We start from the raw sequence: 26,262 nt of genomic DNA, 5'->3' as shown, positions 1-26,262 counted from the left end.
CAGTGGGTGGGGTCTGGGCACGAGACTAGCTCGAAATAAGTGTACCAGACCCTATTTCGAGCAGGTGCTTATAATCTCTAATCGATAAGCGCCGTGGAGAGAAATAGTGGTCTGGCTGCGCGAGACTAGGTTTGGACACATTCAAGGAAAACACCGAAACCCTGTACGTTATGACCTTCGCACTCAGACCACACCATGGAGCATTATTTGATGACTTCGTAGTATAAATTGCGTAGCGGTAATGTTTAGAATCACAGAGAGAATGTGCTTCCAGTTTTGCCAAAAACTACCGTCCCAAAAACCTACCAAATAAGTTATAGGAAGGCATATTATTTAGCCGAGGCAATTCTTTATAGTATAGTTAACCTTGTGATACTTTCTTTTTCTACCTACAGCACTTAGTTTAGCCAACCAGAATGTGCTTCCCAAAAAAGCATGTAGTCCGCCATTGTAAGCCTTCCGACCAAAAGTGACGTGAAGTGGTCAAACTAACCAAAACAATTATCATAACAACATCACAAGTCATTCTCATAACAAAATGAAGTTGTTAATGTCACCATTCTGCTGTAATAGGATTGAATTTGTTGAGGCGCGAAACCAGCCTAATGACACTGGTTCTTGTACCATAGATATACAGACAAGTACCCGGAATTGGAATCATCTCACGTGAGCCAATAACTTCAATACAAACGCGTTCGCCGGATCATTGTTACCCCCTTCGAAAAGGCGGGATAGTGAAATACACCATTCACAATACGTTTCTGTAAAATTTCAATATGTGAGAGTGTTTGTTTAGTCGTTGGTAAGCCTTCCTCGCGAAAGGGGTTGGTTAATTAGCGATAGGGCCTGGTTTGTAGGTGTGTCCCTCGATGCGTAGCCACCATTATCCAGGGAACCAGACTTATAGCGCACGGCAACTAAGTATTAATGTTTTAGGAAGTACTCACAAGAGTAGAAGTAGTCTTCTGTGTTATAAATTCGAAGATATTGCTACTTCCCGTAACAATGATCCGGCACGAAAAACCGTAACAATGATCCGGCACGAAAAACCGGATGATTCCAATCCCGGGTACTTGTCTGTATATCTATGCTTGTACAGTCTATGGGCGCGCGGCGCAGTTTCCAATCCAGGGGGTATATTATCTATGGTAGAACACACTATATTGTCCCCATTATTATTGTATCAGTTGAGTTCAGCACACATGCCTTTCGTGCTGGGGGTGGTAGGCGGGAAAAAAATCAGACGAACGTATCACTCTAATTAACTCCCACCACACAGTGCTAAAAAAATGTCTAAACAGTTAAATGCATTACTAGTAGCACTAACGATGCAAACACAAGCTGCTCACAACCACGTACGCACCAGTATCCCAGTATTATAATCGCCTTGATTGATTAAAATACCTAATGATGTCACGACATCAGCTGGTGATCTCTAGGATCTCGTGATTTATCCGCGTATGTATGAGGGTTTGTTTGATTTGTCTTGTATTGTGGTACTAGCCCTGATAGCGTTCTTGGGCGGGTACAGCTGACATGAAGCGTTCGAGCTCGGCTCCTATGATATCTGAGATAGCCGAAGCTGGAAGTCGGTCACATTCAGGTAACCAGTCTCGGGTTTATGGATTAAGCAGCAGCCTTACTATTGACACTGGCTTGGGATCGACTACAAGACCTTTGGTACGTATTAACGTTAATAATAGTTGTATTTTAGATTAAAAACACAAGGTCAAGTTTGTGTTGTGTGTCATAGTGAGCACATATTTGATTTTAATGATTTTATGGTCCAGCACCTCGCCCAGCACAGTTAGTAAAGTGTTTCATGTATAACTCTTACACCTGCAGTTCGAAACTAATACATTTTTCATATATAAATCCTAACCATGTGTGCGACAGCTTTTGACAAACATTTATTATTGATCCCACAGTCCTACTTGGTTATATATTATGTATCCTGAGTGCTGTTCTCAGATCTTTGTGTACAAGTATAGGCTAGCATGTTTAACATGAGAGACTTTTATTTGGTATTCTACATATATAGGCAATTAGAAAAGGTGGTTTTGTTAAAAACCTACAGTACAGTGTAGCTGCTGGAGAAAATTTTTACAGGTAGAAAATCCTGAAATATAATTGCGATATCATATAGGTAATTGTGATTGGTTCTGGACCCTCAAATACAAGATCTAGTATTTCACAACATGTAAGACTGACATGTACGCAATTGCTAAAAACTTATGAGATCCATTTTTGACATGGAAACTTTGAAACTATACAGGATTCAAGACAGCATTCTAATTCCGACTAACTAGCAATAGTTTGCCATGTACCATACATATGTATATAGCTATGGACTATACTCTTAATCAGTACCTATTTAGTGGACGTACAGTGATTTGAGGATTCAGATTACAAATTTTAGTCATACCTGTATCTCGGCTTATTTACTCAGGGCAATTTTCTAATGCCCACTAATACTAACAACATACCAAAACTATTACAAATATGGCTTTATAAGATTTACTGTTGTTTTTTTTTACTAGAAAATCTCTGATTCAAAAGTTGAGTGCTACATGCATCTAAAATCACAATTTTCTGGTCGTACACCCTGTACAAATGCACATATATATATATTGTGTAAATTTTCCATATAGTACTGTATGGGTAGTACAGTTATATGTGCAAAATATAGTACAGTTGTAAAAGAATTTCATTAAACAACTCTACTCATGATCACCATTGATAATGTGTGAGAGATTGTTCATTAACTATAGCTATACTAACTCTAGCTGCTTGTTATACAACTAGAAACAGGTATATAAGTAATAGTCTGATGGCTGAAAGCTGAGATAAATGTGCTGAGGAAGGCAACTGTATTTACCCTGAAACACCACCTGTACTTGTTTGTACAAAAAAATACAGCACTTGGGGGATGTGTTGAGACTAATGCAGCACATGCAGCAGTAATATTGTCATGTCATGATGCACCTAAGTTGTACATGTCATGCTTTTGAAGGCAGATTGTACAATCAGTAATTTTGGGCACTTGAGTGTGTACGTGCGTGTGTGTGTGTGCGTGTGTGCGTGCGTGCATGCATGAAATGTGTTATCCATGGGTCACATGTACTGTGGTTATGCACAAACAACACCTCACCATACCGTATGTTTCTGATTAGTGATAGGGTGCAGCAGAGAACTTTGTTGATCAGTGAGAACATTTACGTAGCTGTTCCTCACATTGAGTTCTTGCTATTATATAAAGCTGTTCTGCTATTTTACATTTCTCACTATAAGCAACTAAACCTGCTGCAGCCTATCACTGATGATTAGAAGCCACTCTATAGAGCACCCAGAATCAGTCAGCTGCAGAACATCAATGCTATGCTATGTTCTTTCTTACCCGTTCACACCAAAGAAAAGAAAGTTGATATTCACAGCCTGGCTTTTCATATAAAGTTTCTGAAGGATTTTTTTTTAATTGGACCATGTGAATCACCAGTGAAACTGGATGCTAGTGGAACCTCAGCTATAAATTATTTGACAAACTTGTTTTGGATTGTTCAGGTAGAGATTACTCCTTGTTTCAGCACTTGTTATCCTCATTTTATTGTTCTATTTCCCTATTTGTAAATTCCTATCAACTTTAACAATGGTTCCATTTATAACTTCATTGTAAATATGTACATACTCTATGTGTACAGTACAACTAAGATGTGCCTCCTAACAGATCACATCTTTACTTATTTTGTTTCCAGCCATGCTGTATAGTATCCCTGATCCTTATAGCAACCAAAGTTGTGTACAAACCAGTTTTACATATGTTTTGTTTTCACATATGAAATGAAATTATATAACTACAGCTGTGTTAATGTCAAATATAGTAGGGATCCCCCAAAATGATATGCACACCCAAAATTCTACCCATGAAAACCATATTTATCTTAGCATCAAATATAGCGCTAAACTTAAAAGCAATCAAACAACAAATACTGAATATTAAAAAAAAATCCAAACCCAATTTTTAGTTTGCCTGCCTGCTTGTCAGCTTGCATGCCTGACCACCATAGCAAAGCTAGAGGCTAAACAAACACATCGTATGACCACCATATTACACCACAACAAACTCACAAGTGGCACATGCCCTGGTTGTCATCTTCATGAAACAAAACCATATCAAGACATTAATTTTCCGTATTGATATTTTCCATATTTACAGTAATTAAGATGCCACAGAATTATTTGAAGAACTCACACTGCTGTAAGAGGTACAGTAATACTAGCTAGTAGACACCGTCCGTACCTGTAGCTGCACATTAGGATTGACCATGTTCCTTTACAATCTAGCAGCACCAGTATTCATCAAGCTCTGCGATATGCCCCTTTATAACCTAGCCATACTTATTGTGTTTAATCATATTGCAGCGCCTATTGTCTCTTGACCGCATACTTAGTCACAAGTGTTCAGTGTTCTAATAGAACAGTCATGCATGTATATCGTACTATGTATAACAAACTAAACACACGTATTTGTAATTTATAACTGAAGTAGGAGTCCTAGCGATAAAAACTAGTGAAACAAGATATATGAATAATATTGGTAGCCCTGTAGCTACTTGGGCATTGAACTAAATAGTTGTTATGACATGCCAATGTAGGGATTTACCCACAGAGCTACATCATTTGATAGTCGTTTGTCATGGAATCATCAGGTCTCTAATGTATGTAAGAAAATGTCATATTATTTACATCTTATTAAGTCACATGGTAAGGTTCTTAACCATCATATTACCAAGTTACTAATTGATAGTCTAGTTTTTTCACATTTAGCTTATGCTCTGTCTGTCTTGGGGGCCATCAGTTAAACAACAATCAGTTCAAAGATTACAACGTTTTCAGAACAGGGCTGTTAGATTATTGTATCATTTGCAGTGTTTTGATCATGTTACAGTCCACTATCGTAGTGCAAAATGGTTACCTTTTTCACAACTAGTTAAGTACCAAGCTGTATATTTAATGTTTTACCAATATCATCACGATTATGGACGAGGCATACCACTTGAACCTCCAATTCAGTTTGGCAAGTTATCTAAGTACCTTACTAGAACAAAGGAAAATTTTTGCACAACCTCTGAGATGTCACTTGTCATTTGCTCAGTCATTTTTTTGCAACAGAGGTACACAGTATTGGAACTCCTTACCAGCAAACCTTAAGGATTATGTACAATTTGATGATTTTAAGGAGAGTGTGCGAACCTACCTTTTATCTGTCTTGTAACAAAGTAGCTAATTTTGTGTTATTGTGTTTGCTTACATATAATGTATGACGTTGTATTTTGTCTGTAATATTGTGTATGTGTGTATGTATATATATATATGCGTATGCATGCATGATGTATGAATGTATATGTATATATGTATGTATGACTATGTATGTATGTATGTATGTATGTATGTACATGTATGTATGTATGTATGTATGTATGTATGTATGTATGTACGTACGTACGTGCGTACGTACGTAGGTATGTATGTAACTAGGGAAGAACGGCCATGCCGATTGTCAGGAACTTTATAAATCAATCAATCAATCATTCATACCTGTATATTCATATACTATTATCTTGTTTCACTACTCGTTTTGTTTGGATTCTACATGTATTTCATCTTTAAATCAATGATTTTAAAATATGCTAGAGTGCTTGGTGCTATTATACTCAGCTATAAAGGCAAAGCCAAAACCTGCAAAGCCTACAGCAGCCGTACGAAGTACAGCTATTGCTACCCAGCGAACCAGCCCTGGGATGCCTGTACACCACTCCGGCGCTTGAACCTTGTGCAGGAAAATCCTCTTGGGGCAGGGATAGTAACCCGCAGGAGGACTGTCCAGTTCTCATGGAGAGAGGTCGCGGAACCCAAGGTTCCACGATGACCTCAACACTGCTAAGCAAGACAAGGACAGTTGAGCATTTGCTTCCCCAGTTAATACCAGGTACCCATTGATGTTACAGCTGGGTGGGCTGCTTCCCCAGTTGACACCAGGCCACCAAGTCCCCACTAACAGCTGGGTAGACTGGAGCAATGCGAGTAAAGTTTCTTGATCAAAGAAACAACAACAACAACACCAAAGTGGCATAACTGGGAATCGAACCTGGGACCTTTTGATCACCAGGCAGATGCCCTAACCACTTGGCTATGCTGCCTCACCAGCTATAAAAGAAACCTTACACATGGATGCTTTTTGAAAAGTACACAATCAAGTCCTGTATGTACATACTGTTCAATGTCTGGCTGTTCTATAGATAAGAGATATAGCAGGAGGATCTTTGTGGATTTTAACAACCAATGCAAAGCCAGAATACAGAATGTCCAAGGGTGTGGTCTCTAACCGACTTAGATAATGGGGACATTTTGTATATAGGTGGAGTTATTGTGGGATTGGATTGTGTTTAATTACATCAACCAAAGCAATGTTCATCTAATAGTAAATGTCATACAAAATTGCAATAAACTTCAATAGCATAGCTACTTACCAATGTAAAGTGTTTTGATAAGAAATTGATCTTATTTATCAGTACAAATCAACTGTTCAAAAAAAACAACAACTCAAGAATGTGGCAACCAAAGCGTCTAGACAGTAAAAAAAAAGAGCTGACTATTCCACCCACACATGATATTGTAACTTAACTACCCATAATATATAGTGATCATATGTTAACACTTGTATATACGGTACTGCTTCATGCAAGGCTGCTTCATGCAAGGTTGCTTCATGCTGGTACAAACAATTAAAAAACTCACTAATCAAAGAGTGCGGCACCCGTTTCGTCATCATCCCTCAAATCAGAGGATGACTACTTGCAAACAAAATGGGTACCATACCCTTTAATTAGCAAGTTTTTTAATCATTTGCACTCATTCAAACCGACATTGCATTTGAGCAGTACCGTATCTCTGAATAAGGGAAATCAGTTGCTTAGCATCACTTGTTTCTATGATATCAGTTCATCAGAAAACCTGTGTTGGTGCAATATCACATATTGGATCGGATGTAAAAATGTGTTATTGGTTCAGCCCTACAACATACAATATGCCATTGTAGGGATTTTGGAACATTTTTGAAATACTAGCAAGGATTCATATTAAGCCTTGATACTACAGTTGTGTTATAATGTTTAATGCATATAATTGATATAGAATTGTATCACATTTATTAGTGGAATAACTTTGATTTCTTATACAAATGTTTTATTGTTTTTTAGTTGTCTTCACCTGGTAGACTCAGTTCTCCTACACAACCGAGAGTTTGGCAGTTAAAAGTGGTACGTAGAATTATGCACTAGTGTTGTCACTGCTGTAGTACATAGACGTACAACATCATTCTACATGTGTACAGTGTATATTTGTAGCACTCAATTGATATCATGATTAAACATTGATGTGAAGTGATATATCTTTTACTGTATATGAGTAAAATACCTAAATTTTGTAATAGCATTATCATACTGTATATTAGGAATCATGGAGGTTTGGGTCTTTCTAGCTTCACAATACCATCCTGGTGTCTTGCAGTATTGGTTAGGTATAACGAAGCCCAGAAGTGCCTTTAGTAAGACCAAGAGTCCCCCATACAAATATTATGAACTCTTGGTAAGACTGTAAATGCTTCCAATACATTGTTATGATTGGGGCGAGCCTGAGCGAGCCCCACAAATGGCAGTAGTCACTCATACGTACGACCGTACGTCTGACCATTCCCGAGAGTTTATGTAACGAGCACGGACAGCCCCACACTGGTAGTGCTTGCTTTTTTTTATTTTTTTATTTTTTTTTCACACACACACACACACACAAAAATTGCATATAGTTCATCAGTCAGAAAGAGGGAGCTTTCCCTCACTCACAGCAAGAGAAAAGTCAGTGAGATCTTTATGAGGCTGACCAGCAGCAGAACGACTTCCACGAAGACAAATAATAGCCGAACGTAGTAGGGAAAAAGATAATCTGCAGCAAATAAAGGTGATCATAACATTATATTGTTGATTCTTCTTTGTAGCAAGGAGTGAGGCTAATCCTTTGTAGGTGGTTTTTGCAGGCTTGCTCATTCCTCCCAAAGCTGAGAACACAAGAAGTGTGAATGATGCCCTTTCAATTTCACGCACATGTTGTTCGTAAGTCCTACGCTTTTCTCGATCATGAGACCGAAAGCAACTGGCAAGAGAATTGCAGTGATTTGTGCTGGCCAATGGATTAAAAACACGAACATCAAAATAAACTTGCTGATGACGAACACCCCAGAATCCCTGAGCTCTCACATCCAAACGAGCACCACATTCAGTATTTGCAGAGCGATGAAAAAATCGTTCACTAGAGACAGGCTGCAAAGTAGGCTCAGTGGCTACATTTGGACAAACTTCTGACATTAACTGGGCTGTAATATCTCTAACTTCGTTATGGCGTAATGTTGGTTGTGCTCAACTGGTACGTACGACCGTACGTCCGACCGTACGTCAGACCATTCCCGAGAGTTTACGTAACGAACACGGACAGCCCCACACTGGTAGTGCTCAACTGGTACGTACGACCGTACGTCTGACCATTTCCGAGAGTTTACATAACGAACACGGAAAAGTATGCCACATGGCTTAGAATTTGTCACTTGTCTCTTCACTCACAACTCATTCTTATCTACATTGACATGGACAAAGAAGACCGTCTTGAAAGAAGGCCGGGAGAGAACGAGACAGTGCGAGGAGGGAACACTGGCTGGTGAATGGTATGTCACGTTCACGAAAACTTCCTGTACGAAAAGGCCGTATTTGTGCCACTTGGCTTAGAATTTGTCACGTGGGTTACAATCTCTTATCTACATAGACATGGACAAAGAAGACTGTCGCTTAGAAAAAGGCAGGGAGAGAACGAGACGGGGCGAGGACGGCAGCAGAAATGCCAGAAGCAAGTATACACCTGATAGATGCCATGCACACTCGCAGAAGAGACCATGCAGTTGGCCAATGAAATCGCAGAAGACAGGGAGATAAGTCCTAGCTGACTATGCTTCCACACAGTTATGTAGCTATATACTGGCAGGCCACTGATGAGCCTCCCAACTTGAACTTTTTTCACCTTCCTCCAGCTACCTCTAGAGTAGCCTGAGCATTTCTGTGTGTATAGCTACAAACATACACACACACACACACTAAACACTATTCATGGAAATACAGTTGATGCCGTATCACTTTACACAACTCAGGCTCGCCCCATCATGCTTTTAGCATCTGTCTAGTTTAAAAAAAATTTTTTTCTACTGACTTCCTGCCTGCCTGCCTGCCTGCCTGCCTGCCTGCCTGCCTGCCTGCCTGCCTGCCTGCCTGCCTGCCTGCCTGCCTGCCTGCCTGCCTGCCTGCCTGCCTGCCTGCCTGCCTGCCTGCCTGCCTGCCTGCCTGCCTGCCTGCCTGCCTGCCTGCCTGCCTGCCTGCCTGCCTGCCTTCAGGCAAGCATAAGTCGATAACAGCTAAGGCTATGGGCTTGATTTTTCACTGTTCAACGTTGCTTCATCCCGAGATGTGCCTTTTGGCATACCGCAGTACATACAATGCACGGACTTACCTTTGTACTCACATTTATTTTTGCTGACTGCCCAAGGGATCAATTCATGGTAGCGCGATGCATGGCTTCCCTACGTTTGTAGATGAGAATCGTCCGTATTTTCCATGGTGACTAGATTGATTGTAGTGGTGCTTCTGATACTGTTCTTCATTTGTAGCACTGTGTAATGGGCTGAACATAGCTGAAAGCAAGGCGTAATGACCATTTTCAAGGACCACTTTCAAGTCAGTAATCAATAGCTGGAGCACGCATTCAGATGAAAACATTTACTCTGACGCCATCCTTTTCTTTGATGCAGTATGTGCAGGTTCACCAGTCATAATATTACAAAAAAAAGTTAACAAACAGTTATAAGGAAAATTAGGAATTTTAAGTTCAATTAGGGATGATGGGGGGAAAAAGTAGGAAAACAAGGGAAGTTGTCTACACCTACAGATATACAATACTAGTGAACATTTAATCCCTGTAGCTACCCAAGACTGAATTAGGGATTAAATGTTCACTAGTACTGTATATCTGTAGGTGTAGGCAACCTCCCTTGCTTCCCTACTTTTTTCATGATCCTAATCAAACTTAAAATTCCTAATATTTGTGTAGTTACAGGTCTGTATATGTTAAACTCAGTCGCTTTACGCTATTAAACTGGTTGTTTTGTGCAAGTAGTTATTTTAACAATCTCTGTCTTGTTTTCATGTTGCTTAGTTAGCACTATTACACATTATGTGCCATATACAGTGTATTGATTATCAAGCATATCATAAAGAAGTACGTAATTTCTATACAGGGGGTATGTGTACAGTATCTCATTCATTGTGCACCACTGATTGATGTACAGGATATTCCACTGGGTCTGAAGTAACCTGCAATAGCTATATACTGTAATTTTATTTGTAAATATGAAAGGGAGAGAATTATAAATCTGTTACAGTTGTACAATTTATCTTGCAGATATGTAGTACTAAAAATACAACCCTATCAGTGCTGAGTAGTTGAAGGAGACTGCTTGTGAAATCAGAGATTCGATCCCCAGACTTAGCCAGTTTCCTCCCTTATTCTTACAGCTTTCTTCTGGTAGGTTAGCCAAGTCACTAGCAAAGCCTATAACCAAGTCTGCGGGCAGGCCATGTGGTGCCCTACCGGCTGTCTCCTTTATCTATGACCAAGTCCGTGTGTAGTTTCAGGGCAATCAGGGTTGGGTCAATTTCCCAAGGTGTAATGGCACCCATTAGTGACATTTTTTTAACATATTTACTGGAATTTTTTTGTCACTTTAAAAAGAAATCAGTGTTTGGTGTGGTGGTACAGCACTGTACATAGGTGTCTTAATGAAGAGCTGAGATGTACCAATAGCACCATTGTATATTGGGCCAACCAAAGACCGGCACTTCTATCAAATGGTATGGTAGTACCATTTAAGTAGGGATCCCCCCGAAAGTTTTGCGCGCTGCCCAAAATTTCACCTTTGAAAATTGTCCTAGAAACATCTTACTAGACAAAAATCGCCTTTATGGAATAGTACTACCATATGGAGGGAAAATTTGGCGAATGATCATGAATTCGCCAAATTTTCCCCATCCAAGTATTTTGGTGGCGAAGAAAATAGCAAACCAAGCCTCAAACCAATCAATTTTCTACTCGACCAAGGGATAGTGGGCCAGGCGTGAAGTCAAGCCTGCCTCACTAGGTAGCTAGTTACTGTACATGTGGTATCCTCAGACTCAGTTCACCTCGAAATGGGCGTGACAAGCGAGTCCTACCATATTAAGTACGATATTCACTATTCCAGAGGGTGTAGATCTACTGTCTATATAGTATTACCTTGAGTATTATCTTTTAGTTGGTAACTGACTCCAGACGCCGCTGAGAGGCGTGGCACTCTGCCAGTTCTCGCTTCAGGGCTAAATAAATAGGGCGTGCGCTTTGCTAACAATTCGCCAAATTTTATTTCACCAACAGTGATATTTTGCTTGATTCACCAAATTTTTCCTCCTCCAAAGTTTCCCTCCATACGGTAGTCCATATAGTACATAACAAAACACTTACAGGTGGCTAGATAAAGAATTTTTTTTAAATTGCCAAAACTCGAATTTTAGACTGACTGCCTTGACTGCCTGACTGACCACAGTTGCAAGGTTAGAGGCTATCGAAGCAGTGGATGGCCTACATCACAATAACAAACTCACCAGTGGGATGTACCTTTTGGGGTTCCGATGAGTGTAGGCCCTCTGCACCTCCCCTTATGTAAATTTTGAGTTCAACTTACAGTATGTGCAGATTGCAATTGCATGTGTGCAGTGTTCTTAAATTGACCGCAAACTGACCGCAAAACAACAGCACAACTTTGCACATATTGTGCACACATACAGTTTAACAGCAACAAAGCAGCAAGTTATTTTACTGCTTTATTGCATGTGTGCAGTTTGTTATCACATGACAGCATCCCCTTGCTGTTCATTTTTTGTCATATAGACTCATATTGCATGCGTGCAGTTTCCTCTCTGTTATGCATTGTGTTGCTGCTGTTTACTGGTGATTTGCATGTGTACAGATATGAAAGTAGTAGTTACTGTTTGTTTTGCTTACAAACTGCACACATGCAGTTTGTGGCCTTCTGCATACATGTATATGTATACAATATGAAATTACCAATCAGATCAAGTTCAAATGGTAATTCAAAAATTTCACCAAAACTGTTTGTTGCTTTTGAAAATCTGTTGGATATTGGCAAGAAAACAAGACAGCTTCAACTATAGTACGTTCACGTTGAGCTGAATCCTCAAAAACATTTAATAACTCATGGATGCAATTACACACGATCTTGAAATCTGGCTCATTTGTAGTACTGCTTGATCCGCTAAAAATATTTTAACATCTTTTTGTTCAAATGTTTGACATAATATTTACGGCCAATCAAGATTTTCACAATACATTTCCTATGAGGAAGCCTTATAAGTACAATGTCCATTACAGCCCTTTCCCGAACTTGTAATGGAGCCAAACCATATGTGTCTGTTGTTGACACCTTTGTTGTTACCAATAATCATCGATTGGCTGAAATGTTAACTCTGTTGAGAAAAAAAATCCCCTTTTAATTTTTAGTTGTTTTTCAGGATTCAGCTCAACGTGAACATACTATACCATGCTACGCCACAATTTTAGCCTTTATTAGTGGATGTGGCATTCTACAACTAATGGTGGCAGTAGTACAGGACATTGCAAGTACAGCTGAGTTTGGCGACTTGCTTGGGTCACAGGTGGAGGAAACAGGTGAAGAAATATTGCTGAACATCGCTGAAAATCAGTAAAAGAACTCCTGCTACACATGAAAATGGTTTCTCTGTAACAAGGCATGGGAGTGATTTGAAGTCTCTAGACTTACCATTAAAAACATCCAAGAAGGAGAGTATGGAACTAGACATCAAGCTCAGCAAAAGTGCAACAGTTTGTGAAGTGATCATATGTACTAGTACCGAACAGACTGTGGCTAATAATAATACAGTACAGTAATTGGCTTTGTTGGTTTTTAACTGCATGCATTTCTTCTATATCTGAATTATGAGTAATTTTAAATACATTAAACAATATGAAATAAAGCGTAAAGATTTGCAAGCTGCATGCATGAAATCGCTCAGTTGCCAAACTGCTTACAAGTAGCACATGTGGGATAGCATACATGCAAGTGTTTACATACAACAACTATGAAACTGCATGTGTACAATCAGTCCAAATACTGTCAAGTTGCATACATACACAAGTATACAAGCAAAACAACAGCACTAGCATGTGTGCAGCATAATTTTTTTTCATAAGGGTCATCTTTTCTTCCATATCGAGGCATTAATTTTCCGTATCAACACTTTCTTTCATTTGCATATTTAGATGCCACAGAATTATTTCAGAGCTGGATTTCATAAGCGTTTGTCCTGGTGCTACTATAAGGGTAAACTAGCTAGATATCTGCAACTATGCGATTGGGATCCTGTTCACGATAGGTTCACAACCACACCCATCAAATAAAGATCTAGGTGGACTAATAACAATAGAGTACAGAGACCATGCACACCTCTTGACAATCTAGCTACTGTATTTACTTAACAGTAAACAAGATGACCTCACCCCTTATTGGTCTAGCTAGCTGCACACCCCTTGGCTGACTCGCAATACTCTAATACAACAGTTACTCTAATATAACAGCAATATTCTAATTGAACAGCCACAAGTTGCACTGTAGCTACTGTACAGCTGTGCTACAGCAAAAACTAAACAAACTAGTATTTTCAAAAATTGTTAATTTAAAAATGAAGTAGGGATCTATACAATAAAGGTAGTGAAACAAGATATGAATGATGGTATTACAGCATAGCTCGGTGGGAAGTACCTACTTTGGCATTGAACAAAATAATTGTTACAGCTAACGTGCCAAAGTAGGGACTTTCCCACCGAGTTATGCTATAATACCATCATTCATCTCTTGTTTCACTACTTTTTATTGCATATAGATTAACAATTTTAATTATTATATATTCTTGGTATAACCTCATCTATAAAGACCACATAAAGTCTTGCTGTATAGGCGCCTACAGTACATCACTATCTCATTGATTGCGGGTCCCCTCTTCTACACCTGTATTATTATTGGTTATACTATTGTACATGTAATGCAGGTTATATATTCAAATAATTTTGTAAACCGTCTTTTAACCAAAAATTTTAGCTGCATATGGCTATCATTTTTTTATAGGCTTGCATATGCATGCATCATTGCGTATACTACCTGGGTTACTGAATGCATTTTTAAGTATTACTTTTGTCAATTATTTATTAGGAGAGCAGTACAGATGAAGGAAAAAAAGAGATTATTCATGAAAGGTGTAGTAGTGCTTATTGTGTGTATTTGTAAACAATTTGTAACATTTCAGGGAAGTTAAAAATTCTTTGATACTGAATCATTATTTGGATGGTTGCAACCTGGTATGTGAATATATAGTATGGATACATGTAATACATTGTACAGTTGTTTATTCTACTACTGTATGTACCACTCTGCGTGGGCAGTTCAAAGGCACCGCCAGTGCCATAATTTGTATATTGCACTGTTGCAGACCACAGCGAGTGCATTATAACTTATAACGCACTGGTTGCGGTTTTGTAGACCACAACGAGTGCATTATAAGTTATAATGCACCGACCGCAGTGCAATATACAGATATTGCACTGGCTGCGGTTTTGTGCAGCATAGCACAAGTGCCGGTGGCGAAGACCACTACGACACCTCACCTAATACGTGGAAAGACACTTCACAGATCACTCGAATTCTTTTATAGCCTGACATGTAAAGGTCGATTGTGGGCCATAACGTCACCAATACGTATAATGTTTACAAGCAGCCAATGGCGATCGAAAAAGCTAACGTGGGTGGCCACAACTCTAGTCTACTTATATAAACGTACTTATACACCTTACTAGTCTGGTGCCATCTTAGCCCAGATTAAACTGTAGTCCACTTCGACAATGACTCAATAAAACAAATATATTCTAAATAATACTAACCTTTATGTTCGATTGTGGGAACCAGTTTTGTCATGCCACCAGGTTCGAGTTTAGCCAGTGTAAATAGTAAGAATTAGACTAGTATCGTTTAGTAGTTAGGTTTTGTTTACTTAAACCGTCTATTTAGCTGCTTTTTTTCGCTCGAGAGAATCACTATGGTGATTAGTCTGGTGCTTAGTCTATATGGCACGCTGGCATGCTGAGCACTACATGATGAGAGTCGAACAGCAAATGCAGGTTAGTGATATAACCCATAGTGTACTAGCTTTCAATATCTCAGGTGGCTGCAGTACTGCAGGGGGAACGTCATCGCAACGTCTGGCTTGGTTACCCACAATCGATGTTAGAAACCTGGCCTTTATAAGTGTTACAGCTGTCTTGTGAGACTCTCCCCACCTATTAGGTGAGTGGTACATAACAGTTATACAACGTGCACTCATGCTCTGCCTGTATAAACACACTTGCCTTCGGGCCTAATGGCCCTCAGGCTCGTGCGTTTATATCAGGCAGAGCACTCGTGGCCGTTGTATAACTATATAATACAATGAATGTGTACCATTGTACTGTAGCTGCAATAACTTAAATGTTCTAATCTAGACTTTTCCATTACTCAGTGTACTAAACTAAAGTATGCAACTATAAAAGGCTGCAGTGTTCATCTAAAGAAAGAAATATGTATGAATTGGCTACTGTATGAGTTTTCAATGGCGACAATCCTGATTAACATTCATGACCCGTTCTTGCTCATACTTTAGGAATTTAATATGCAGCTTGTATTATATAGGCTATTTTCTACTATGTATTTTGCTACCAGAATATGTTATTGTTGGTGTCCTACCAAGGCTAACTACATTTTTATGTTGTTTCAATCTGTACAGGTGTGAGTGTATTCGTTTGAACGTGTGAGTATGTATGTTGAGTGAGAGAGTGAGTAGGTGGGCACATGTGGCATGCATGCGTGTGTGTGCATGTGGGTTTGTCATGTGAGATGCATATTACATGTACTGTATTTACATTATTTCACTTAATGAATGTGGTAGTCAAGGTGTTGATTGATAAGTACAGTATGCCAGTAATATTGGGTGGTCACACTAGTGGTACTGTTAGTGCAGTACATCATTACAGTAGCATCAGCACTATATATGTTTACCAGCCCATGGAGTGCTGCACGTTCAGCAGATATTGGTTTAGTTTACAGTACATGTATCAGTAGTATGAATATTATACATATGAGTGAGTGTCACGCCAGTTTGATGCCACATGTTAGCCATCCAGCTGGCCACCAATTCCTTTTTTCCTGTTGTTAACCCTTTTCATAATACAGGATATATACTCACCTAATGTGGCACCATTGGGGAAGTTTAGTGGTAGAATCTGTGAACATTTCAAACTAGTAGCATCAGTATACCGCTGGGACAACTGCACAGAGCTGATCTGAAGAATATCAAAAAGCCACGGAGTAAGGTGCATTGATTAAAATACGAAAATTAAGAATTTGAGTCTTAATACTTAAGGTGAAGCATTTGAGTCTTGCCCTTGGAGTGGTCAATTATGGGCAGAATTATGGGCAGTGAGGATGCTGAATGTACAGAGAGGGGAATGTGATATATTTAATAATTATCAAACACATTAATGAATGGTGTCCACTATAAATAAAAACCACTCTTAATGGGTAAAATGTACCTTTATGGAAGAGCCTTAGTGTATCTACAGCCAAAAATAGTGTTAAACCTACTGTACAAAAAAAAACATACTGAATTTTTTCTAACCATAGGGCCGCCAAGAGGATTTAGGGGGCCCAGGGCAAATTTAGAATGTGGGGCCCCTATAACCCATAATTTTTTTAATAAAGAAAAACAGACAAAAGGACATTATAAGACAGCTTAGCTAGAATAACTAGTAGCCTGGCAATGCACACTCCTTCACAAAAAGTTAGTAAACTTTTTGCGAAAGGGTGTGTGCCGCCAGACTAGTTAACTAGCTGATGTAGCCATGAGGCTACAAATAAAAATAACTACTAACTGATAGGCTTATTAACAATTTTAGCATGCTAACCAAGCTAGGGGGCATGCCCCCCCAGGAAAGTTTTGAAAACTAGACTCTCTGAGATTGAATATGAGAGCAATTTTACAAGAACAAGCTTAGCTAACTAGCTACTAGACTACAAGCTAATAACTGATAAGCTTATTGACAGTTTTTAGCATGCTTTCATGCCAACCTAGGGGGTAGGGATGCTACGATAGTCGTGACATATGACATGTCGTGACATAAAGCACCATGATATAATATGACATAGGCTTCTTTATGTTGTGACATAAATATCTCCTAATAATGCACACTTTTCCATTCATTTTGATCAAATTTGATGCAATAAATATGAGAAAAATTGACAAATAAGTATGTTGTTGATGTCATAGTTAATATTGATGATGTTTAAGTTGATATTTTTGCATGTTTGAATAAAAGAAAATAGCTACATATACAGTTACATAAGTAACAGCTTCAGTTGTGAAACTTAAGAATTGCTTATGTCGTGACATACGATATGTTGTGACTCAAACCTCTATGACACGTGACATTAATAAAAATTTCTATATCGTGGCATCCCTAGTCTGGGGGCATGTCCCCCCAGGAAAATTTTGAAAATAGACCCTCTGAGATTGAATATGACAAGAACAAGCTGACTACAACTAAAGGCAAACTGCTATCTACTAGCTGATAAGCTTATTGACAGTTCTACCATGCGAAGCACGCCAATCCAGGGGGTCTGAGCCCCAGGAAATTTTTGAAAATTAGATTCTCAGATTATATATGAGAGTGATTTTAATAATACATAATAGTAATTATTTATTGGATTAGCGTGATTGCTGTATTAGGGCATATCAAGTTTGAATTTTACATCAAGCTTTCTGCCAAATACATACCACCTAGGAAATTTTTATACCCTATTCCAGACTGATTTTTAACACTTCCTGACTGCTGTAATAGAGTGACTGTTCTATTAGAGTATCTCACTCTTATGTAGAAGTCACACTGTATAGGCACTTTATAAGATATATTTCGAGTAATGGTTTGCTGCCACTGCTGCACTGCATTACTATGGATCTCATTGAGCTTGGATGGTATCTCTTATACCGAGGCTTCTTATGTATCTTTGAGTCTGCAGGGAAGATTATACTGTTGTATGTTCGTTTTATTGTGGATAAGTAGCTATGGGGCAGCTACTACTGTATAAGGCCCTTTTGGGGCCGCTTACAAAGTGGGGCCCAGGGCAAAATGCCCCAGTTACCCCCCACTCCTCAGTAGCCCTGACTAACCAACAACCCCTTTGTGATCTAGCTGGACCAGTAACAATTGAGGCACACAACTCTTAATGGTCTACGGTGTAGCTATATTTATAGCAATTGATCATAAAGTATACTCTTATTGGTAGCACAGTGAAAAAACATACAGTAGCATGAAATTGAAGTATAGTCCAGTTGTCTGAGGCCCACTCGAGACTCAAGATACTCTAATAAGCAGTCACCCTAATACAACAGCCATGGTCAATATTATAATTTATAATAAAACATTCACATGTGTATATAGCTTAGCTATAGCAAAAAACTAAACAAATTACAGTGTAGTGCGTTTAATTTAAAATGAAGTAGGGATCCAAGCAATATGGAACAAGATGTATGAATGAAGTAGTGAAACAAGGGAGGTTGCCTACAATTCAAGATGATAATACTAGTGGACATTTAATCCCTACAGTGTACTTCAATCATGGGTCCACTAGTATATCTTCAGAGTGTAGGTAACATCCTTTGTTTCACTACTTTTTATTTCTTTGATCCCCTATCTATTTATTTGTTTACTTTTTGTGACATTGTTTTTACTGCATGGTGAACCCACGCATACCACATTAGAAGAAAGAATGGTTCCAGGACTCTTGTTTTGTCTGAACGTGTACTTAACTATTGACACCTTGTGCTGTCAGTTCAGCAAAGACAAATGGGACACAAAGGAGGACACAGGTAAGTCCGTACATTGTATGTACTGCAAATGGGACCTGTCAAGCTGAAGGACATCGAACCGTGAAAAATAAATCAAACCCATAGCCTTACCTGTTATCGAGTTCAGTCAGTTAGAATATTAACTTTTTTCCAAAATTTGTAGCAACCTACTGGAAGTGTTTTATTTCATTTCAGCATTTCATTTCATTTTTGGGCTTGTAGCCAGTACTGCCAAGGCACCATGAAGGTATTGTGAGGCTGGTTTCTTTTGGTGAGAAGGTGCAAGTATATAGTACTACCATATGTTTGCTCTATATACTGTATGTGCTCGTAAGCTCCCTTGGCGTTAAGTTCCTCTTACACTGTATTACACACGAGTTGTGTGAATGTGGTCACTTTGTATCCTTGTTGTGCATGCTTGTCTATGCATGCGTGTCTCCGTACCAAGGAGAACATGACATTGTTGTGTATGCAAGGTAATAAATGTATGATTTATACTGTAATTTGCATCATGGTTAAGATGGCATCTAGAGATTTAAAATTTCATGTACAATGTGGGACCTTATCAGTAAACAAATTAATTACTTAACCCAGTAGTTTATCAAGTAGGAGATATTAGGCATTTTAAAGAATCAAAGAAAAAAGTAGTGAAACAAGAGAGGTTGCCTGTACTGCAGATGTACTAGTGGACATTTACAGTAATCCCTATACTTCAGTCTAGTTATAACCATGACTTAATTAGGACACTAGTATATATCTGCAGGCATAGGCAACCTATCTTGTTTCACTATTCCCTTGTTTCACTACTTTTTTTCTTTGATCCCTTATATACAGTACTGTTGTACTGTATGATACTGCAACTATTTGATTCAACGTAACATGTTGGGGTCCAGACAGTCAAGCATGTGTATGTATATTGTACTTAGGGTGAATCTTCAAGTGAGACAATGGATGTGTGCCTTACTCCTCCAGCCACTGGACAAGTGACACAATTCTTTATGTCCCCATCATCACCCTGTATGTTATCAGTTTCTGCTAGTGCGGCTTCAGTAAGTTGTTCACATATGCAAGAAAAGTGGGTATTGTAAAGGGTTTGCCATTACTTCATACAGACTATGCGTTATGGTGCAGCTGCAGCAAATTTGACCTCTATGTACATAACTGTTTTGCATTGTACGAATGTTGTCAATGTGCAAGTGGCATATCTTAAATGGAGAGCATGCACTGAGTGTGCTTCATTATTATTAGTCTTTACAAAGGTTGGGGCTGTAACAGTACTTTAAAACTGTAGGACATTACATGATATTACCCATTGCCTTTTGAGACCAATTGCAACATTATGGTGGCTATACTGGCTAAACTACACAAGAGATTTTGCATGTCACTAACTTGACTAAGCTTTATAATACTAATTACTGCCCTCAGTGCATTACAGTATGTAACTTGTTACTTTTTCTTGAGTATAATTGCAGCACACTACAGGGCTGTACCTATATGCCGTCGCACCTTTTCATGCCTGCCACACTTTGCTGTCCTGACTCAAAGTACAACCAATTAAGTCATTGGATTACAAACATTAATATTTCCAGAGGTGATATTTGTTTCATGTTACTGTAATATGACAACGTTTGGTGGATTAGCTTGTCTCATGTAATACTATGATTTGCTTTATTTTTTGTGCAAAAAAGTTTCATGACATGACTGTAATTGATAAGAAAGATTGTCAATCAAGACATTCTTAATGTTTGATCGAATTAAGCAGCTATAGAATTAAAGGCAGTGTAAGCCATGTAGTTAATGCTTGGCTAGTACAGCCATAAGCTACAGTTATGTAAACAAATTTTGACTATAAAATTTTTGCAAATGACAACAATAAGAATTACCATAGAGGTTTATAATGATTTTATTGTACTGCTGATAGTGAACAAAGTGCATTGGCTATGTTGTATCTCTTTGTCTATAAATTAATATTGAGTTGTTAGGATCCCAACATTGGTCTAGTCTTGTTTGTGGATCCTCAGCATTTTATGTAAGTGTTTGACCTTATGAAATACCTGTTACTAGTGTTGAAAAGCATACATGGCACTTGTTAATTATTTATTGCCACTAACAAGGGTGTACTGAGGGGGGTTTCCAGGGGTTTCAGCCCCTTTGGATTTTACACACTACTTGAAACATTAAGACATTGAAACTTCAGGTTTCCAGAATCTGGAATCTATGTTGTAATAATTTACCTTACCCATTGACACAATAGAATCTCATCTCTGGAAGTGTTTTTCGATAAACCATAATTTTAATCTTTTGTGATTTGTTGTAACCCCCTGAATATATCAATTTGTAACTGTATTTTCAGTATTCTTAATTGTAATCATAATCATGCACATTTTAAACTTTATCTTAGTTAAATAATAGTTTCTCACATGATAGCAACACTTATAGCATTGTTCTAAAATATGATTTTGGTAAAAGGATCGAGATACTCTAATAAAGCAGTCAGGCAATATAGACCTATAAACATAACAGCCACTTAGCTGTAGTGAAAACCCCTTTTCAAAATTCCTGTGCACTAACATGCCACTTTTGAAACACGTGCTCACCACTGATGCTGTATAATTGATTGGTCAGTCTAGTAATGTCACCAGTCTAACATTTTTATAGCCTACAAACCAATCAGTGCCTACACTGTACATTGTGTGTATAGATTTAACAGCAGGAGACTAGCAACTACTTTTATTTCCAGACCCCACTCATAGCACTTGTTAGGGTTTGGCAATATTGGTCTTTGCCCCATGCTGTTTTCTAACACATCGTTTAGAATGGCATTAACAAAAATGTGCATAAGCAACAAATGTGCATAAGCTACAAATGTGCAATATCACGTGACTCTGTACGCCCAACGTAGTGAGATTTACTTCACAGACTACTCCAAAGTACACTGCAATAAGTGCAGTTTTTTTTCTGAATGTATTTACATCTTTTTACTAATGTTATGTAACTCAACATTTCAGGTAAGGAGTCGTAGCTTAACACCTACCAGTCCTAGTCCAACTAGAAGGTCTTCATTTTCATCGTGAGTCATGACTTTATTGCAAATAATGTTGTGCATGTTACAATACTGTTTTAGCTACAGGGGTAGTGCTAGTCCAATACATAGACCCAGCTCGTTGAGTTTAGGACAAAAAAGAAAAAGAGATACACAGGGTATGTGTAGAGTGTGATTGTTGTATTAGAATATTCACTCTGATTGTATTCAGATGCTGAAGATATGGATACAATGGAAAGCTCAAGCAAGAAACATGCATGTGTTGGACTATTATCACCAGTTAATTCTGGTGGCTCTTCTTGCAGTAGTCCTATAGCAGCCACCTCTCCTCTCCATCACTCATTCTCACTAACTTCTCATCAAAGATCATCAATTAGTAGTACTAGCTCTAGTAGTAGTAACCCATTTACCCTCTCTGCTGGACCTACTGTTGCTGACACAGAAAGTAATGTTAAAGATACAACTATGCATCGATTGTCTCCTTCTATTTATATCAGTGATGCCAGTAAAGTTTGTGATACAGACAATTCACCCACCCCACTTTCTCCACGTGGAATCAAGTTTCATCAGAAGAGTACTTTTCTATCAGCATTGCCATCTCCTGTACCTAAACCTAAAGCAACTGTCTCAGAGTTACCATTTTCATCTACCTGTAGTTCCCTTTCAACGGCTAGTCAATCAGTGACCCACAATAAGTTATCCCCATTTCATTCGAAATTAAGTATTTCATCAAGAAGAAAGTTTAAACATCGTTCATCTTTTACCATTCCAAATCCATTGTCAATTTCATCCCCAGATGCCGGTACTAGTGGTTTTATTCCATTGGAGCAGAGAAATAGTGATTATGAAGATAGTTCCGATGGTAGTAATGTTGAACAATTCCCTCACTCACCACTAACACATTCACAACAAGCTGATGAACAACCTTACACAAGCAGAGATGCCAATATTACTAGCTCTCCACTGATGCATAACTCCTCGTTTAGCAATATATGATTTTTTTGATTTTTTAAAATACAAGTAATGTAATACAGATTTTAAATTATTTAATATGTTTTGATGTTTAATTACATTAATTTGTGCCGGAGTTTTGTGATCTCAGTTGATATGTTATGTCTGGCATTATTCTCCCATGTCTTATAAGTATCTTGACAGCAGTACACTCGATGAGAAAGGAAGTTTTCCAATACCTGGGCTCTCCCTTTGCAGTACACATCTTCTGCAAAATGTGAGTATTCTTTTCTGATGTTTGTAGCATAAAGATTGTATTCTACTGGGTTGACAGACAGTATAGCCATGTCAAGGTCAAGAAACAAATGTAAATCGGTAGCCCCCCAGTTTCCATCAATCTTGTGTTCGTCAGTGGAATGAGTCTTTGTTGCTGCGATATAATCTACAACTACTGAGCATTCGACGCTTTGTACATTGGCTTCTTTGAAGAATGATGAAAAGGCCTCAGCACTTTTGTCCTCATTTTCCTTTGACAGTGGGTCATATATGAGGTCATGAAAAAATACTGCAAAGGTCATTGAAGTACTATCTAGGATATTGTTAGAAACTGTCTGATCAGTATTCATCAACCACAGCATGTGTCCAATGTGTTTCAGTGTATGATAATGTCTAGTCTTCTCGGAATAACGGCTGTGAATAATTTCCCACCACTTCTTTGTATCTACACCAGACACTTCACAATTGCTGCAAGCATCTTGCCAAATTTTCTGGATATCGTTCACCTCTACATAGTTGTCAGATGCCATTGAAAACTTTCTGCAAATACCAGTCGAAACGCAAGCGACAAAAATCGGGAGTTTTTAGTTGCACGCGCAATTTACGACAAGTCCAAAATGGCGTTTTTGACATGCCACGCGGACGAGAGAAATGGCGTTCAACCAGTAACTTTCTGTCGTATTTTCGAATAAAAACACTTGAAGAGATGATTTATGGAGATAATTGTGCAGTTTATTTAATCTTGAAACGTGCGGCTGAAAATATTTCTATGTTAGAATTTAGCTGCTCCCGATTTCACTTTGCTGTGGATAAACGAAGAAGAATGCACAAAATCTTAGTCAACGAAAGTGATAAGGTTTGTATAGAGTACGTCTAGTAGCTGTATGAAACTACACATTTATGAAACAAATTTGTACTCCGTTAATATAGAAGAGGGTGTTATTCAGTATCTTGTTATACACAATAAACCATACACCACAGTGTCATAAGGTGTTAAACAACTGTTGTGGATTGCCAAAATGTATAAGCTTTTTTGAAAGAAATTTTTGTGGTTCAGATATAGCTCTCTCAATAGTGAAACCATTTCAGTTGCTCCACCTTTTGTACATGGACTGTGTAAGTAGAGATTCATAACAATTCTCGTTACAGGTTCAGTAGTCAATGGTATCAGCCTCGGTTTATGCAAATGTAACTTTCATACAAATCTTCGCTAATACTGATAAAATTCTTGTACCTTGATGCTTAGAAATAGTTAAACCTGGGCAACCATAGTGATGAAGTTTGGAATAAACTGTCTGCATGCCACCGTGATTTGAAACCACTCACCCAAGTTAAAAGTGAAACTACCAAGATATTTCATGAAGAAATAAAGTTGAGTTAGTGAGATAGTCTGGACTTGTAACAAGGATTGCATGCCTGTACATAAACCTATTAATTCCTATGGGAAAAGCATCACCATTGCAAATCCCTACATTATCTATGGTAAAATTTTGTAAATAAGATGCCTACAAAATCCATGCAATCTTTTTATCCCACAAAATTCTTGAGAAATAATCATTATTGCTAGCTTAATAGTGGTGCACATGTTAAAAAATATATCATCAGTTATGACCTCTTCTAGGTTGGACTCTTGCAGTGCAGCTGTAACTTGTGATTCACATCCAATGGTAAGGGCTTCCCACAGCAAAATTCGGCGAGTTAGAGCATTGCTGTGTGTTATGTAGATTTAAATGTTGTCCCACGGTATCCTGAATTTTTGACAGTATTTAGACCTTAATGTGTTTCACTATGAAACTTTACCAGTACATAATTAGAAAAATACGTGGAGCTACTACTATATATAATATACAAATAACTCCTTGAAGTTTTAAAATCGTAATCACTGCTGGAAATTGATAGTTACTCAAAATGGATGCTTACCATAAGGCAGGAAAGCACCTTTAAAAATATTTATAATTTCTCGATTTTTGGGGACATTTACAGTAATTCACAAAAGCTGCTGAAATGTAGATTCATCAAATTTTCTTGTCGTATGGTACCTCTTTTCTGAGTCTCTCCTTTACAAATTTTTGTTCCTGTTAGCTTGTGAAATCCTGCATCTTCCCCTGATTTTAGTGTGATGGTCTTCTAAAGTCTCATGTGTACTTGTGACGTTTGTACTGTACAGGTAACTGATGATAACCTTGGTTTGTTAAAACTGTCAGAACAAACTGATTGTACCAGTTACAGTGTCGTACCATGATAACTCCATTTTGGTATGAGAAGGCCCTTCTGAAGCAACAATAATTTGGCTAGATGAAAGTGGCCTTGGTACGTAAGTTGGTCAGTGTTGTGACTGTTCTCTTTCAGTGTAGCTAAATATTCCATTCCTCAATAGGTTTTAGTAACTTTTTTTTCTTTTGATCAGTTTACCTCACATTCTATGTATTACGTTCTAACAGCTAGTACATCCAGTTGTATTTTTGAAATTAATACAGGGTTAGGGCTGTGATGGATGACCAGGCCTCTGTGTATCTCCATGACAGGAGCAGTACTGTGTGGGATTTACCCTGGACACAGTAGGAATGGAGTCCTTGAAGATGGCTGTACCCAAGCAGTTACAAGTTATTGTTGAATTTGATGGTAGAAACTTTCATCTCTGGTCAACTCGGAGTAGTAGCAGCAGTATTCTGGCACAGGAAGTCTCCACCTGATAACTTTTATAGAAATTGTTGATTTAAAATGTGTAAAAAAGCTATTTGTCAACAAATACTGTATGTGTAAACAGCAGCCAAAGTGCACAACTTTTTACAGCATAATTATCAAGTTTGGGCTTTTGTCTAGTTGTGCAAATTAATTAGCAAC

The 26,262-nt window shown here is 38.3% G+C and overlaps 2 protein-coding genes across 11 annotated transcripts; one reads left to right on the top strand and one right to left on the bottom strand.

Moving 5' to 3' along the window:
• The first annotated feature begins 1,421 nt into the window (after positions 1 to 1,421).
• Positions 1,422 to 26,182, top strand: LOC136241231 (uncharacterized). Of its 10 annotated transcripts, none has more exons than XM_066032420.1 (11): positions 1,423 to 1,680; positions 7,257 to 7,316; positions 14,429 to 14,472; positions 14,523 to 14,574; positions 20,075 to 20,197; positions 22,157 to 22,218; positions 22,273 to 22,349; positions 22,403 to 24,274; positions 25,040 to 25,085; positions 25,586 to 25,728; positions 25,896 to 26,182. In XM_066032420.1, the coding sequence occupies exons 1-8, from the start codon at positions 1,537 to 1,539 to the stop codon at positions 23,185 to 23,187; spliced, it is 1,347 nt and encodes a 448-aa protein (XP_065888492.1). In that variant the 5' UTR covers positions 1,423 to 1,536; the 3' UTR covers positions 23,188 to 24,274; positions 25,040 to 25,085; positions 25,586 to 25,728; positions 25,896 to 26,182. The 10 variants fall into 10 exon arrangements, with proteins under 10 accessions (XP_065888495.1, XP_065888492.1, XP_065888490.1 ...); XM_066032418.1 differs by having other exon boundaries at positions 22,403 to 24,794; XM_066032422.1 differs by lacking the exon at positions 25,040 to 25,085.
• LOC136241235 (uncharacterized) lies at positions 23,183 to 24,037 on the bottom strand. Its single transcript, XM_066032427.1, has one exon. The coding sequence runs from the start codon at positions 23,946 to 23,948 to the stop codon at positions 23,259 to 23,261; it is 690 nt and encodes a 229-aa protein (XP_065888499.1). The 5' UTR covers positions 23,949 to 24,037; the 3' UTR covers positions 23,183 to 23,258.
• Positions 26,183 to 26,262: the final 80 nt, after the last annotated feature.

This window comes from Dysidea avara, chromosome 12 (assembly GCF_963678975.1).
Source record: "Dysidea avara chromosome 12, odDysAvar1.4, whole genome shotgun sequence".
Taxonomy (NCBI): domain Eukaryota; kingdom Metazoa; phylum Porifera; class Demospongiae; order Dictyoceratida; family Dysideidae; genus Dysidea; species Dysidea avara.
Note: the sequence above shows the minus strand (reverse complement) of the source record. Positions and strands in the feature narration are given on the sequence as shown.

Coding starts and splice junctions, on each gene's coding strand:
- LOC136241231 (XM_066032422.1), top strand. CDS start 1,537: ATGAAGCGTTCGAGCTCGGCTCCTATGATATCTGAGATAGCCGAAGCT. Junction 7,317..14,428: donor GAGTTTGGCAGTTAAAAGTG/GTACGTAGAATT, acceptor ATTATTTATTAG/GAGAGCAGTACAGATGAAGG. Junction 22,219..22,272: donor AGAAGGTCTTCATTTTCATC/GTGAGTCATGAC, acceptor ATACTGTTTTAG/CTACAGGGGTAGTGCTAGTC.
- LOC136241235 (XM_066032427.1), bottom strand. CDS start 23,948: ATGGCATCTGACAACTATGTAGAGGTGAACGATATCCAGAAAATTTGG.